General features: G+C 33.7%; 2 protein-coding genes across 2 annotated transcripts; one reads left to right on the top strand and one right to left on the bottom strand.

Annotated features, from left to right (window-relative positions):
• The first annotated feature begins 462 nt into the window (after window positions 1–462).
• Window positions 463–11,512, top strand: LOC116163205 (glycerol-3-phosphate acyltransferase 3-like). The gene is made up of 7 exons (XM_031477062.1): window positions 463–475; window positions 2,748–3,076; window positions 3,133–3,378; window positions 6,842–7,075; window positions 9,833–9,948; window positions 9,996–10,346; window positions 10,591–11,512. The coding sequence occupies exons 1-7, from the start codon at window positions 463–465 to the stop codon at window positions 10,676–10,678; spliced, it is 1,377 nt and encodes a 458-aa protein (XP_031332922.1). The 3' UTR covers window positions 10,679–11,512.
• Window positions 11,513–14,112: 2,600 nt separating this feature from the next.
• Window positions 14,113–14,924, bottom strand: LOC116163725 (39S ribosomal protein L43, mitochondrial). The gene is made up of 3 exons (XM_031477817.1): window positions 14,722–14,924; window positions 14,560–14,666; window positions 14,113–14,511 (listed from the first exon to the last, which is right to left on the bottom strand). The coding sequence occupies exons 1-3, from the start codon at window positions 14,853–14,855 to the stop codon at window positions 14,198–14,200; spliced, it is 555 nt and encodes a 184-aa protein (XP_031333677.1). The 5' UTR covers window positions 14,856–14,924; the 3' UTR covers window positions 14,113–14,197.
• Window positions 14,925–15,152: the final 228 nt, after the last annotated feature.

Genomic DNA, 15,152 nt, shown 5'->3' with positions numbered 1-15,152 from the left:
TACTTAATAGTAATTATACACCAAGGTAGAAAAGTTGATTTTCTTAGCCGAGCGGTATTATTTAAATTAAATAAGAAGAAGCGTCTCGGGAAATAAGAAGCGAGGCGATGAAAAGTCTTCTCTACCGTGGTTTATATATTATTTTATTCACTACTAGCAGATGAACTATTTTAACATATATTTAAATGTCATTAAAAAACACGATTTTGGCGATTTTAAGTACCTATAATAGGTAGGTACTTTTACAAGAAGGCTGTGACTTTGACATTACATTATTAGTAAATCGCATTTTGCGTGTTTCGCTAATTTCTGTTAAATAAATATGAATAGTGAATTTTCGTGCACTCCTCCAGACATACGAGAGGCAGCAAAAAGCGTGGCCGCTAACGACCTCTTGCCTGAAAAATCAAAACATTATTACAATAAAATTTATTTAAATTTTAAAGAGTGATGTCAAACAAAATGTGTTTCACAAGTTAGTGAAAATGTTATGTTGGTGTATTTCCAAGAATATCGCGTACAATAATTGTGTGATTAATTATAATTTTCAAAAGTAAGTTCTTTAAGTTCTGTTTGTTCAGTTCAATAAAATCCTTGTTTACTTCGTTAACATAACGTACAACGATAGAGTTATTTATTTATTGCCCCTAATTATAGGCAACCCAAATGTCAAATTCATTATCTCCTACTATAGTCTGTCTAAAATTGACGCGAAGTAATAAATTTACTTGTTAGACAGAGACAGAGAAGCACTTCCATACATTTATTATTTATTACTTCGCGTCAATTTTAGACAGACTATAGGAGAGAAATAATCCACAAGGTAGAGAAAAATAAAATCTAGCATCGAATACCAGCCTACTAATTATACGTTGTAATGCTAGTAGTGAATAACAAAAATTAAGTTGCGTTCGACCGATGGTATAGAGTTCCAAATTTAAGAAATTTCAAAAACTAAAAACTCAGTTTTTTTTAATGAAATGACTATTTTCCTATTGCATTTGATAGAGAGTCAAAATTGGCATATTTTGACATTACATGTTCCTACAGCTGTGTTTAACAGTTTCCGACTTATTTCCATTTCATTGAATTGATACGACCTAAACACCTTTGGAGTTCACATACCCTTCGCACTGACAGTAATGTCATTGTTTATAAATACCAATGAATAAAGAATAATAAATACAATGGCAATATGTTTAGTCACTTTTGAGTACATCAAGCGATTTAGTTCATTTTTGGCTGCCAGCATTGTTTGAGATATCCCCTAAATCAGACTTTTCCTTAACAAATGTGCTAAAAAATCAAACAACTGTGATTTCGATATACTTTGCATTTTATAGTTTTGTGGAGCAATGAAATTAAGATGCAGAAGTGAAAGTTATGTATATTATGATCTATAAAATAATTTTTATGTAGGTATATATACATATCTTTGCACTTTATGCATTCATTTTAAGCAGACATATAAAAACTATAGTCATAATTCTCCGTCTTTCGAATCAAAAGGATTTTCTAATCCAAACACAGTTTTTCCATTTATGATAGATATATAACATTAATTCAGTATATGTGTCTTTATTAACGAGCTCCTAGCGAGTTTATAATTTTGTTGTGTCTGTCCGTCCGTCCGTTAGCACGATAACTCATAAACGAATGGACCGATTACGATGAAATTTTGCAGGTGGATTCTTTATCAAATTTGTAGATCGGAGTTCGTAAATTGGCAATGTAGCCCATAAAGTAAAGTAGGCCCTTTTGACATCTCCGAATTGCATGAAATTCAATATGCGCATAGCTTTAGCCATATAAAACACAATTCCAAAAGTTGAACCTAATCGATCAGCATTCACAGTGCCTTTTGCGCATCTCGACCATTTACAGACCGAATTGCAAATTTTTTTATTTATGAAGGTATTTAAATGAAATTTGATACATAGCCACTTGGAATAAAAGTAAATTTAACGCCAGTTTCAAAATTTGGTTTTGCGCATGCGCAGTGCCAACTTCCTTATTTATAGGGGATTTAAAAGAAATTTGGTACATAACCACTTGGAATAAAAGAAAATTTAACGCCAGTTTCAAAATTTGGTTTTGCGCATGCGCAGCTTATTTATGGAGGCATTCAAATGAAATTTCATACATATACACTTTAAATAAAAGCAAACTAACATCAGGTTTAAAATTTGGTTTTGCACATGCTATAGCCATACCCAGGAGCTCGTTTGCTATATTTGTTTAATTTATTTATTGTACCTTTTGGTACACCACCTACTGAGGCAGTGACATTATACTACTGCGTTAAACTTCTTTTCTTCAGCAACAGCTTTTTGCACTTTCATGTTTTATTATTATACAGGAATTTTAACAATACTATAGTTCGGTGCCTTAAATCGGGGCATGCAGAATTAAATTCCTTGCCTACATTTTTCCAGGTCTTATTTTTCTTATCTGCATTGACTCCATCCTTTTTCTTATTTTCTATGCTTATACTTTATGTATTACGCTTAAATCTGTTAAATAAATATGTAGATATGGTATTGCTATTGTATTCATTGTTTTCACCGTTACTGCAATACAGAATCTACTTCAAAGCTTTACCTGTAACGGTAAGTTAAAAGTGGGCCAAACGTGATGTTAAATAAGTCACCAAATGGAAACAGAATAACTATATTTGATTGCGTTGCCAAAACTAAAATTCATCTTTACTAAGAAATTTTTGAATTGCAATAGTGCAACGTAATAAGACTGTTTTCTTTTACAGTACGGCCGTGTCAATATCGAAGCAACACTTAAACATAGAGGAATTTTGGATGACAGCGACGAAGACGAGGGTTACAGTGAAGAACCAAACAGTCCAGACAATCCGACTCCGCCAGTACAGGTCAATCACATTTCTAGTGACGGTGATAAGCCGAAAAACGGATTTCTACCTCAACAAAATGGAAACTCCGTAATAAGTAGAGATGATAAACTTATTCTCGTACCCGAACCTCCCACTAAGTCAGATGGTAGGGCGGACGATTCAAAATTATCCGATGAAGAGAATAGCAAAAATGTCGATATCGACAATTGTGTAAGTGTTGCTCTGTTTTCAATTTCGTAGCTTCACACAAGTGTTTATATTTGAAGGAGAAATATGGCGACTTTGAATTGTCTAACTGTTTCGATTACCTAAAAGTTGGAGTTGAGGCCATCATTGAGGATCAAGTTACATCTCGTTTTCAAGCGGAAGAATTAAAAAATTGGAATTTACTTACTCGCACGAACACACACTACGAGTTTATCTCGTGGAAATTAACTATTATATGGATGTGTGGTTTTTTCATTAGGTATTTCTTTCTATTTCCATTAAGGGTGTTTATCTGTTTCTTTGGGGTAAGTAATTTCGTTAAGTTCTTGTTTTAGAACCATAATAGTAATAAATATTTAGTAAACGTGAATATATTTTAACAAAGCTTATTATATGCATGGTAAGCACCTACACAGCATTTTGTATCAATTTGTTTCAATTTAAGGAAGTGTAATAAGAACATCTCCGATAATTTATTATACTGTGCAAAGTCCTTGCGCAGTATTTATTTGCAAAAATAACCTTCATTCGCCTATATCAATGAAAGTTTTATTATACTCACCACAGATAGCAAAATATACTGTTTCTCTTTTTTTCACTAAATGAGAAAATCTCAAATCGATCTTCTGAAGATTTCGGCAATAGCACCCATTTCTTTGAAGCACGTCTCTTGATCATCATCGTTAAATAAATATGAAACAAAAATCTTGAATGGGTGTCTTGCTTCATTTGATATATCAAATCAGATGTTTAAAATATATTTACGTTTACTGATTAGTGATTATGATACAATTTAGGATTTTATTTTCTTTTCCCAATGATTCCTAACACAGCACTACGCTTGAGTTTTTAAATAAAGTTATGTTTTTTATTCCTTTTTTATGTAACATGCAAGGTGTATGTAAGCAATTGTAGGATTCAATACCATATAGCTATTATAATGTTCATATGGTCAAAAATGCAGAAATTGCCATTGCATTGGAACTCTTCCTATAATACCATAACTGCAATCTTTATGTGAATTCCCACCACATTTAGATACACTCTGTATGCTATTCTGCCCCCTTTGTATCTATAGTTTTCTTCTTTTTGTCGTTGTGATAGGATATTGTCAAATCTTAAAACTTTTTGCTTTTATCAATACTTGTGCTGTAGTCATAACTTGTACTTAAACAGCCAAGCCAGTGTGGCTAAACACTACTATACAAACACTGGTTTATTTTCCTTTTTGTTTGATTCGCTACAGACCATCTGCATCTAAATATGCAAAGCATAAATTTACTCAATACTTATGATGTCTTTACTTAAGCCACAATATACAAAATTCAATCGGAATTGGTGAATTGGTTCCAAGTTCATGATAAAGTATCTACTTACCTAGTTCAACATAACCTTAATGGTATAGTAAAGTAGCCAATTATACCTATCATTATCTTATATTTAAAATTGGTTATTACCATACATATACATACCTCCTAACTAACAAGGCCAAAGTGGTTGTGCAAATTAGTCTAACGAATTGTTCAAGTGTGACCACAAGATAAATAATTATTACGAAATAATGAAAAATGTGAAACAATTTTTGGAAAATGCTATTCCCACATCTATCATATTTGATATTAGAAACACAAAAAATATACTGAAAAAAGATACAAACGTGGGAAAAATCGTGTTTGGTAGTACACAGTGATACACATCATTTTTAATTATACCTGAATCAAATCTCCGTTTTAAACACTCAAATGCGTGCGAAATCGGTAAAACAAAAGTGCTTTAAAGGTTGCTAAGTAATGTTACTTCAAATATGACTTTTTAAACTGTCATCTGGGGCTGAAATAAAAAAATCTTCCTAAGTCGCTTTTTGTAAATGCAAAAAATGTCTTTGACTGGTACCTATCCTTTGTTTGAAGCTTTCAAAACGCGTGTAAGTTAGGGTATGCTGCCAAATCGGTTCCATTTCTTAATCGCAGCCAACTGTAATGGAAGTAGAAGCCCGTGCACTAACAGACTGCCAACTGGCTTGGCAAGTCATGGACGGCTCTAAACACGTTTTTTGTGGTACACCTACTGTCATTTAAGGGAAATTACCTTTATTAACAAGTGATAAGTCATAAGCTTAAAGGGCCCCATTCACATGCGGATATGTACGGCGGACAGATCCGTGTTGAGCTACACACAGGCGGATATGGCTGTACACAGATCACGGACAAATCTTAATAGACAAGCAGGCGGCGTTCTGTCGCTATTTCAGTTCTGTAGTACTAGCCCTGGGTTGGGTTGTGTTCTTTTGAGTGCTGTGGTAATTGGTATGGATCAGAAACTTACAATAATTGCAGGTTTTATTTGAAGATATGAAAAAAAGAGACTATGGTCAAAACAGTGGTTCATGAAACGAAAAAAGTACTCTCATATGACTTTACTTCAGTTGTGCAATCTCCCCTCAGCTTCTCGGGAAAATTATACCTGAAACTTTCAAATAGGCCACCAGCCTTGGCAGAATATGCTCGGAAATGGCATAAAATAATTTCATTAGTAGTTAGGTGTGCTTGGTTGGTGGAGTAAGGCACTACAATTTTTACCAGTATTTAAATTTTTCCCCAAAAATGCGCATTGTGTTCTGGAATCCAATTTTGCTTGTAAAATTACCCAAAAGATCATTTAAATCTTTAGCACAATTTGCGCCTGCATTATATTCAAAGTAATTTAAACAAAATATTTTTTTAAATGACTGTTTAATTGGAGTAGGTTGAGTCGCATTTCCATTTTGATTTCTTAAATTTCCAAACATATTTTCAAGAATTACGTATTTGATGATTCTATGTCCGGCAAACAAATCCGTGAAACGACTACACACGTGCGTATTTGTCGGGCTCGCTGTCCGTGCTCGTCGTTCTGATCGACGGATGGCGAGCAAGATATGTACGCCGAACACGCGGATACACACATACGAATTGATACAGATCTGTCCCGCGTACATGTCCGCCGTACATATCCGCATGTGAATGGTACCTTTTAGGTACATTTAAATCCATAGCCAAGTTATTATACAATTGTTCTATTCGTAACGTCACACATGCGGCCGAGTGCTTGTTATTTAGGAGGCATTTTTTAAAATTTTGTTTGCTGAAATATTAATTTTGAACTTTGTACTTTTCTCATGTCTATCATAATCTTGATCAAATTTAGTTACGCTTACTTCTCATTGAAATTGAATATCCTTCAATGGTCTTTGTAATGACCAGAGAACAGTACATGTCATTTAGACATATTAGCCTTAACCTAATTGATACATTATAGGCTTAAATAATTTAAAACTAACTATTAAATTACTTAAATTTTTGTTTAAACGCAGGCTTCATTTCTTGTGGTTTCTACCGCTATAATAGGCTTTTTACCAGAGAACTCTATTAGACGATGGATAAACCGTGCAGCCTATATTGTCTCTTTTCGAATAATGGTTCGTGCCTTATCGGGCATCATTACTTTTCATAATAGGCAGTACAAGCCTGCTAACGCGGGAGTATGTGTAGCAAATCATACTTCTCCGATTGATATTATAATTCTTTCTACCGATAACAATTTTTCTTTGGTGAGTTTTTACAGGGTATAATAACGCTTGGAAATTATGTTAAGTGCTCGAGATGCTTACTTGATCTTGTCTCGTATTTGGTTTAGAAAAATAAAAATGTGATTAGTTACGTTTTTATTCTTTTACAAATATTTGCCTGTACGTCCTGTACGAGTCTGCTAGCTTATAAGTTATTACAGGTTATGTGGTTGACTCTCTGCACCGGTTTAGTTGGATACATTCCAAATACGGCGTTCAAGCAGTGGTTAAATCGATATGTCTCCATTATGTGCTTTGGTGTACTATCGGGTGCATTATCGTCTGTTATTACATATCACAATGCTGAGAACAGACCCAAAAATGGAATTTGTGTAGCAAATCACACATCGCCAATTGATGTGTTGGTACTAATGTGTGATAATTGCTACTCGCTGGTATGTTTGTTGTCCTATTTGCTTTCATATTTAGTTCAATTTTTTTTTAATAAGACATTTACATAGCATTTTATATGGAAAGTTGTAGATTGTATAGTATTATAAATACTTTTTTTCTAGTACGTTATATTGATCTGGTTTTCCTGCAATATATGTTATTTGCTAACAATTTTCATGCACTAATCTGAGATTTGCAATGATCACAAATGTGCGACACAGACAAACACTTTGCAACTTTTTATACAATCGTTTCCCAAACATGTATCACAAAGGAGAATCATGCAATACTGTTTATGTAAAATAGGGATTGTTATAAACGGTATTGGAAAAGCATCATCTGGTGTATTGGCGTAGTTATAAACAATCTCATTCATTTAATTCTGTGTTCATGTAAAATTCATTGGGTCATATGTGTATGTGAATAACTTACTCTCCCTGAAGAGTGTAGGTACCAATTTGCAGAAATTATTTGTCACTTTCTTCCGCTGAGAATGTCATTGTTGCTGTTTAAAAAAAATGTTTATTTTACACAATTATCGGGGCCGGGGCAGTTTAAACATGACAAGCGCAAGTCTGTCAATTTTATTGCAGTTTTCCAGTAATCGCTGCTCTGTTGACTCAATCCATTGTAGACTACAATCAAAAAACATCTCTCATTATCATTTTTGTGTTCTAGTTTTTGGGTATTTATAGCACAGTGGTTGAGGTTGTTGAAACAGTCCTTTTCTACAAAACAGTGCCCATTCAAATTTATCCAGTAATAAATTTTACTAGTTTAGTACCACTTACCAGGTGTAATGGATTTATCACTTTCTTATTGTAAATATCGTATTGTGTGGCACAATTGAGTTGAAGCTCGACTGCGGTAAATCTATAGTGGTTTGGGTTGGTAGAGCAGCCTTGGCTGAAACCCCGCCCAAAATAAAGACACAAAATAAATAAATAATTCAAATAGATATTCAAGCTTTTATGTATTGATAGTAAAATACTGATACGATTTTATTTCAGTGAAGAAGACTTACTTATGTTATATAGTTTGTTGTATTTACCTGAGCCCTACAGTCAAGTGTACCATCCAAAAGAGTCACTCGGATTTGAAAACTAAGCCATAGTCGAGTAAGAAATTAAGAGTCCTTTCCAATGATTTGTCACTTACAGTTTATTCAACGTTCAATTTAAAATTATTGAGGAGGTGGCAACCCTGCTTAGGGGCTTGACACCAAGGATGTAAATTTGTAAGTAAAAGATGTCCCCCTTCCAACTAAATTCGACTTGTTTTTGTGTTTTTCCCAAAAACCATTTCCCTTTACGAGTTATTAGTTTGTTTCGTGGCGTGTGGTGCCACCCTGTATATAATCAAAAAAGTGGGAGGTAAATTTTACAGGTCTCCGGATTTTCCCTGCGGTCACCGAGTTAAGAAATAATGAATTTATTCCTTTCATTTGCAGCATACTGTATATATATACAATCTCTTTCATATGTAAGAAATAAATATTAATTTGGATCATCCGTGCTTTTCAATTATCTGTGCTTCGTCCAGTCACGTAGAGCACGGATAATCAGGGTTCTACTGTACTACATTTCTCCTTGCATACCTTTAACAAACAAAAGTTAAATCTATGGTCTTGTTCAGTCATATGATGGGTTAAATGTGCCTAAAATGCTATGTTAATGTCAACTATTAGTACGATAAATTGGTGCTGGGCAGTATGTGGTATGCTTCATATTTGCAAATGTCAAATTTAAAAAAATAATAAAAATGCATTCAGCCGTATTTAAGTGAATGCCTTAAAAATTAGTTCAAAGTAATGTAAATGTTAGCTTGCTGAAATGGTGGTCACAAGCAATGATCGCAGACGTGTGAGATAGATTCTACTGCTATACCAAGCGGTGCTCAAGCAAACAGTAAATGTATGTGCCAGCATAGCACATTAAATGGGGAAGGTTGTTAGTGGATTTTGCATAGAGTCTATCACGATTACTTCCAGAACTTTAACATTTAAATTGCTAACAGTTTTATGCTTAACCTCTTATCTTTCAATTAACATTCTTCTGTACTGCTTCATTGCTAACACCATTGTAATCATATTTCAAGTAGACTAACTTTGGTTCATTTCCGGCAGTGAGTTGACGATTGTAAGTTTGAAAAATCGATAATCATCTCATAAAATAACGAAATAATGGACGATTCAGTCATCATTAATCATATACTCGTACAATTTATTTATTTGATAAAGTAATATTTCATGATTAACAATTTTATAATAGATAATTTAAAACATTGATTAGAGTATTAGACTAGTCTAGTCCATCATCATGTAAATATATTGGAAATGATTTGTGCAACTGTATTTCAACTTAATTATTAGAGGTTCTCACTTATTTTAGTCGAACTTATTATGGCTACTAAGTACATCAAAAATAGTCAAAATAAGTTCTTTTAATATGATATGAAAGGGATAGCATTAATATGCATCTTGCTAATCTCAGTTAAAATAATCATGGGCTTTCATCATACAATAAATGAATTGACTCAACGTCGACACTGTAGCACTGCATTGTTGTTCTACTTGTAATATACATACAAGGCTAGTTAGTACTTAAGATTTTTGGCGTCTAAATATTTTGCATGTGGCTTTATTCACATCTACAATTTTTATGGCATTCACTTATCTTTAGTTCGCTTTTACATTAACTTCTTTAACATGATTAATTCCCTTCCATGAATTGTAGACCGATGAGAAATGATTTTTTTAGATTGGACAAAGTCACGGAGGCTTTTTAGGAATTTTACAAAGAGCATTAGCAAGAGCGTCACCGCATATTTGGTTTGAACGTTCAGAGGTTCGAGATAGACATGCTGTAACGACCAAGTAATACCAATGATTAATTTTTTCATATAACTCATTTATATTTGTAGACTGAAGGAGCATGTATCTAATCCTGAAAATCCCCCAATACTTATATTTCCAGAAGGTACTTGTATAAATAACACATCGGTCATGCAGTTTAAGAAAGGCAGCTTCGAAATTGGAAGTGTGATTTACCCAGTGGCGATTAAATATGATCCGAAATTTGGGGATGCTTTCTGGAACAGCAGTCGTTTTTCCATGATGCAATACTTGTATATGATGATGACAAGTTGGGCAATAGTTTGTGATGTTTGGTATTTACCACCTATGTATATAAATGAAAATGAAAGTGCAATTGATTTTGCAAACAGGGTAAAAGGCGTTATTGCTAAGCAAGGGGGGCTCGTTGATTTAGTGTGGTAAGTACACTTCTATACATCAACTATATAGCTTTTAATAATGCCATTTACACCATAAATTGAAATTTATTACCATTTGGATCATCTCAAATAAATCCTAAATAGCACCACTGATCAAAATCTAATGAAACTAGTGTTACATTTACATACAACAAATGGCATTATTGATTCATATGTCTTATAGTATTTTTTATACTTGCATTATACGTTTTCAATGACCGAAATTATATCAACATTTTTTTAGGGACGGCCAATTAAAGAGGACCAAACCTAAAAAAGAGTGGCGAGAACGGCAGCAAGAAGAATTTAGCAAAAGATTGAAATTAGAGTAATTAATATTGCTTAGCGAAATAAGTTTTAATTTATTCTCTTACAATATGTTTGTACTTGCTACTATCGCACTATTCTATTCCTAGCCGCATTTAGATCTTTATTGTAAAAATATTCTACAACTTAATGAGCTGCCAGATAAATCTGATTGTAACTTAATTTTCGATACTTTGTTATATGACTGCAAAAGGAAGACTGAATATCTATTTCTAATTTTTTAAAAGAGTAGATTTATATGAAGTACCTCTCTCGTAAGCAACATATTGTATTAGATTTTCCTGGTGGTGTGTTGAGGGTGAAATATTTCACAAACTTTAACGCATATGTGATCAATTTCATTTCGAAGCAGTGTTAATTTGGTTACTAAAGAATGCCTAGTCAGATTTGAGCGTAATGAGTATTAGAATGAAGATTTGTATATAAGAGAGATAGTGGCGTGGTTAGGTGTATCTATCGAGTGTATTTATTTTAACGTAAACTCCTAGTCCTAAGTATAGTTACTTTGATTATGCCGTACAATTTCATATAAGAAAAGCTTTTATTTGAAACGCTTTAATTTTTCTAATTTATTTATAACTACCAAATGCTCAGATTCTTAATGTATAGGAATGCACATGTAAATATCTAAAAGGATCAACTTTTGGGCCTAATTATGAAATTAGTTCGTAGATATTTTAGTTAGCAACTTTTATATCAATTAATTACGAAATGGTTTTATTCAAATGTAAGTAATATCACAAAAAAGAGAATTATTTTGTATATAAGAAATTGAAGTATGTTTCTAGATTATTTTTTTTGAGTAGTCTATTGGAATTAAAGATGAAGGTCATGTTGTATTGGTTTTCTTTATTTTAGTTGATGTAGGCATGATTTCCTTGAAGCAAAAAGAGGTTATAATTTTTCGTACCTATTGTTGATTCTATTACTATGGCTACGACCTACGCCAATCTTGAGAAATATTTTTCTCTGATGATAAAATATTAATACAAGACGAATTTGGATAAAATATGCTTCAGTGTTATAAAAAATCTTAAAGATACTTAACACTGTGTTTTATAGTTTAAAGAACTGACCTCGCTCAGATTTAAATATACATCGTCCTTTAAAGTATGCCTACCTATAAAACCTGGTGGACTGTTACCTCGACAGCTGTTACTATAACATTAACTTGTGCATTATTAAGAATTTAAGATAGTAGATATTACTTTAGATAGAAATAAAAGAGGTCCTATTACATGATGAATTGATGACAAAGTACACATTTCAAGGACGGTGAAGAAGGTGGTTGATCGCGTTAGATCTGTACTTTAGAATTTAAAGGAACATTTTTTTATCAAGTCCCAAGATCGGCGTTAAAATTAGATCTGTACTTGGTGACAAAATCACACCGGTCACATTTTAAATTCTTGGCAGGATCCATGTCTTGACGAATGTTAACCCTCCAGTAGTCGCGCCGCGGTCTGTGAGACAAGGCAATTGAAAATTTGCGGATTATTCTCGGTGGAGGTGACGCAGGTCACCAAAATGCTCAATAGCTTCATATTTTAGGGTCCAAAGTATATAGCTTACAAGTTCGGCTTAAAAAGGTGTGCGGAACTGATACAGACCAGAGCAAAAAAATGGGAATCCTGGTAGATGGGCATATTTAGGGTTGCCATCCGTCAGGATTTCCCCGGATTTGTCCTAGTTTAGGGGGCGTCCGGGGAGCGTCCGGGCGGGTTTTCAATGGTAGTCCGGGTTTTGAGGTACTGAGTGGGTGAATTAATAATCTTTCTGTCAAAATTTAAGCCAACAAGATAAACTTTCAAATGCAAATCAGCATTGGGAACAATTTTTTAAAACACCGAATGCTCATTTCATTTATAGGTACTCGGAGTTAATGGAAATGGCGTACTAGGTACTTTTTTTGCATTCCTGCTCATAATGACAACGCTAAAAGAATATTTTCACTAGCGGCACAAGGACAAAATAAAGGAATTTATTGAATATTGAAACAGTCTCGTTAGTGATAAAAATAAAGAACAATTTCAAACATTATAATTGTGTAGATTTTTATAAATTTCTTTTAAGTAAGGAAGGCTATTGGAAAGACGGATAAATACCGAAGACCTGAAAAGTAAATAGTTCCCTAAACATTTTATTTTACTAAAAGACCAAATTTTTGTTTCATTTAAAAATGATTGTTATTATCTTCTAATAACTTGTATTTTATTTTGTTAAAAAAGTATATTATTGCTTCATTGAAAGAATTTAAAAATGCAGATAAGCCGTTGCTGATTCCTAACAGTTAAAGAAGATTTTGTTTCGTGATAGAGTACGCCTTGTTTTATTTAGAAAAATTAATTGTTTGTTTTATTTCTTTAGAAAATATTTTTTATCAAATTCAGTTGATATGTCCGGGTTTATAATCCCTAAATCTGGGGTTTTCACGCTTCCTGTCCTAGTTGGTCGAGTTTTGAAATGGCAACCCTAGGCATATTCACACTATAAAAAGAACAAAAAAACCTTGATTTGTATTATGATCAGATCACAAAGGACAATCCATTTCTTTGTACTTGACTAAATTGTACACAGTTGTCGACAGTTCAAACAACGTCACAAATGTCAACATTTCAGATTAGGTACATTCGTATTCGTACCAAAATTGGTTTTTGCACATCTTTTAGTTTTGGAACAATCTCTACACGGTTTGAAGCACCAGGATTTTGGATCAAACAAAATCTCGATGATGTCGGCCTGTGTGTCTGTACTCTTTTATTTTCAGCTGAACAGTGGAACCTAATTGGAACCAAATTTGGTATACGTATTCTTAGACATGAAAGAGTTAAAAACTTTTGGGCAGAACACGGATGCCCAGGTGTGCTGGTGGTATCTGTGCTTTTCCAAATCAGTAATCCTTTTATAAGGTATGATTAACAAAATTGCATTCAAGGAAGGTCGTGGAAATTGGTGGTCATGTCTAATATTAATTATTAAGTTGGCGGCTCGTGCTCAAAGGTGGCACTTGATGGGTAAGACCAATCTCCCTCTTTCAGGGCTAACTTCTATCCAAAATATCTTGGCTTTTTCACTTTTATCAATTGTTAAAGAAAGGGTAGTAATTAGCAATCAGAGGGTGTTTCGTGTTTAGCACCATTTATCGCCTCAATAACTTGATGTTGCAATGTTGAGTGTGCAGTTAACTTATTTGTAATTAATAATTAAACTGAATCATATGTCGAGAGCAGCCAAACGAAAAATGATGACTTAGCACAGGAAATACAACAAGGCGAGACAATTCCTATTGTTTAAATACTTTACTGCTCGCTTTACTCATCTTACATATGATACACCACCTCCCCTTCCCCAACCCACATGTTATAAGGTGTGATAGAACTCGCTCAAGTTACAGAATTCACTTTTTTCAAAGTACCTTCCAACTAGATACCACAAGTACTAAATTTTGCAGATTACACATAGGTGAACATTTATTATATACTACATTACTAATAGGTACCTACATTATTTACAACAATGTGTTGTTACTCAGACTGTTGCTTTGGTGCATGATCATTTTTTTTCTTTTCAAATAATTCTAAAAGTTGCTCTGTAGCAGTTTTTGGCTGGTTTAACACTTTTGATAAATCTGCATTGGGAAACTTCACTAAATTAAGCATGGGATCTCTGAAGGTGTAAGGCGTCCAAGGACCTTGAATAGAAGGATGTTCTGTGTGCCATAACTTTCGAAGCCTTGTGCCATCGTGATTTCCAGATTGACTGAGCAACAAATTGAGCCACTTTGATATTTCCTCGCGCGAGAAATTCCTGCAGTAGATAGATTGTTGGTCTCCATTTACTAAAAAGAATAAACTAGTACTTTCACTTTAATAGAATTGCACAGTACAATATTCCCCAACGATTACAGGACCTCTGTGTCGTCTGGGTTTTAAATAAACGACTGTACCGGGATTTTCCTTCGAATAATTGATTAAATCGTGTTCTATGAATTCTCTGAAAAGGAACATGGCATTATAACAATAGTCCAGGGAGTATACTTGTCCCATACCGGAGGCCTCTACTGCTTCCATGGTTTTTACAGAATTTAAGTACAACACGCTGCAATTGACAAACATATCTCCCTACCCCGTTTTGCGAAGGGGTTGTAATAAATTTTGGAGTAAGAAATAACTTATTGGACATTATGCATTATTTATTTCACTTGAACAGGTTAAGCATAGAATAGAACACTTACACAGGTTAGGTTAAGTTAAACTAAAAATCATAGATCACTATCACAATCAACTTAATGGACGCCAAGGTCCCTAATAATTACTAGAGGATTTTAGTACCATTGCTTAAATGTACAAGGGGTCATTTTAGAAAACACTCGTGCACGGTACAGCTTAGAGCTCCTCTTTCACTCAAATGGAAAGCCCATTGCTTAAATGTACGGGGTCCGTTCAAAAACACTTATACAATAATACCGCAGAGTAACTA

The sequence above is a fragment of the Photinus pyralis genome, unplaced genomic scaffold, assembly GCF_008802855.1.
Source record: "Photinus pyralis isolate 1611_PpyrPB1 unplaced genomic scaffold, Ppyr1.3 Ppyr1.4_LG2, whole genome shotgun sequence".
NCBI lineage: Eukaryota > Metazoa > Arthropoda > Insecta > Coleoptera > Lampyridae > Photinus > Photinus pyralis.
Note: the sequence above shows the minus strand (reverse complement) of the source record. Positions and strands in the feature narration are given on the sequence as shown.

Excerpts from the sequence above, each read along its gene's own strand:
- LOC116163205 (XM_031477062.1), top strand. Across the intron at positions 3,077-3,132 it reads ATGTCGATATCGACAATTGT|GAGAAATATGGCGACTTTGA; the intron begins GTAAGTGTTGCT and ends TTATATTTGAAG. Across the intron at positions 3,379-6,841 it reads TGTTTATCTGTTTCTTTGGG|GTTATGTGGTTGACTCTCTG; the intron begins GTAAGTAATTTC and ends AAGTTATTACAG.
- LOC116163725 (XM_031477817.1), bottom strand. The coding sequence starts at position 14,855 with ATGTCCAATAAGTTATTTCTTACTCCAAAATTTATTACAACCCCTTCG. Across the intron at positions 14,667-14,721 it reads GGAAGCAGTAGAGGCCTCCG|AGAATTCATAGAACACGATT; the intron begins GTATGGGACAAG and ends GTTCCTTTTCAG. Across the intron at positions 14,512-14,559 it reads TGTAATCGTTGGGGAATATT|TAAATGGAGACCAACAATCT; the intron begins GTACTGTGCAAT and ends TATTCTTTTTAG.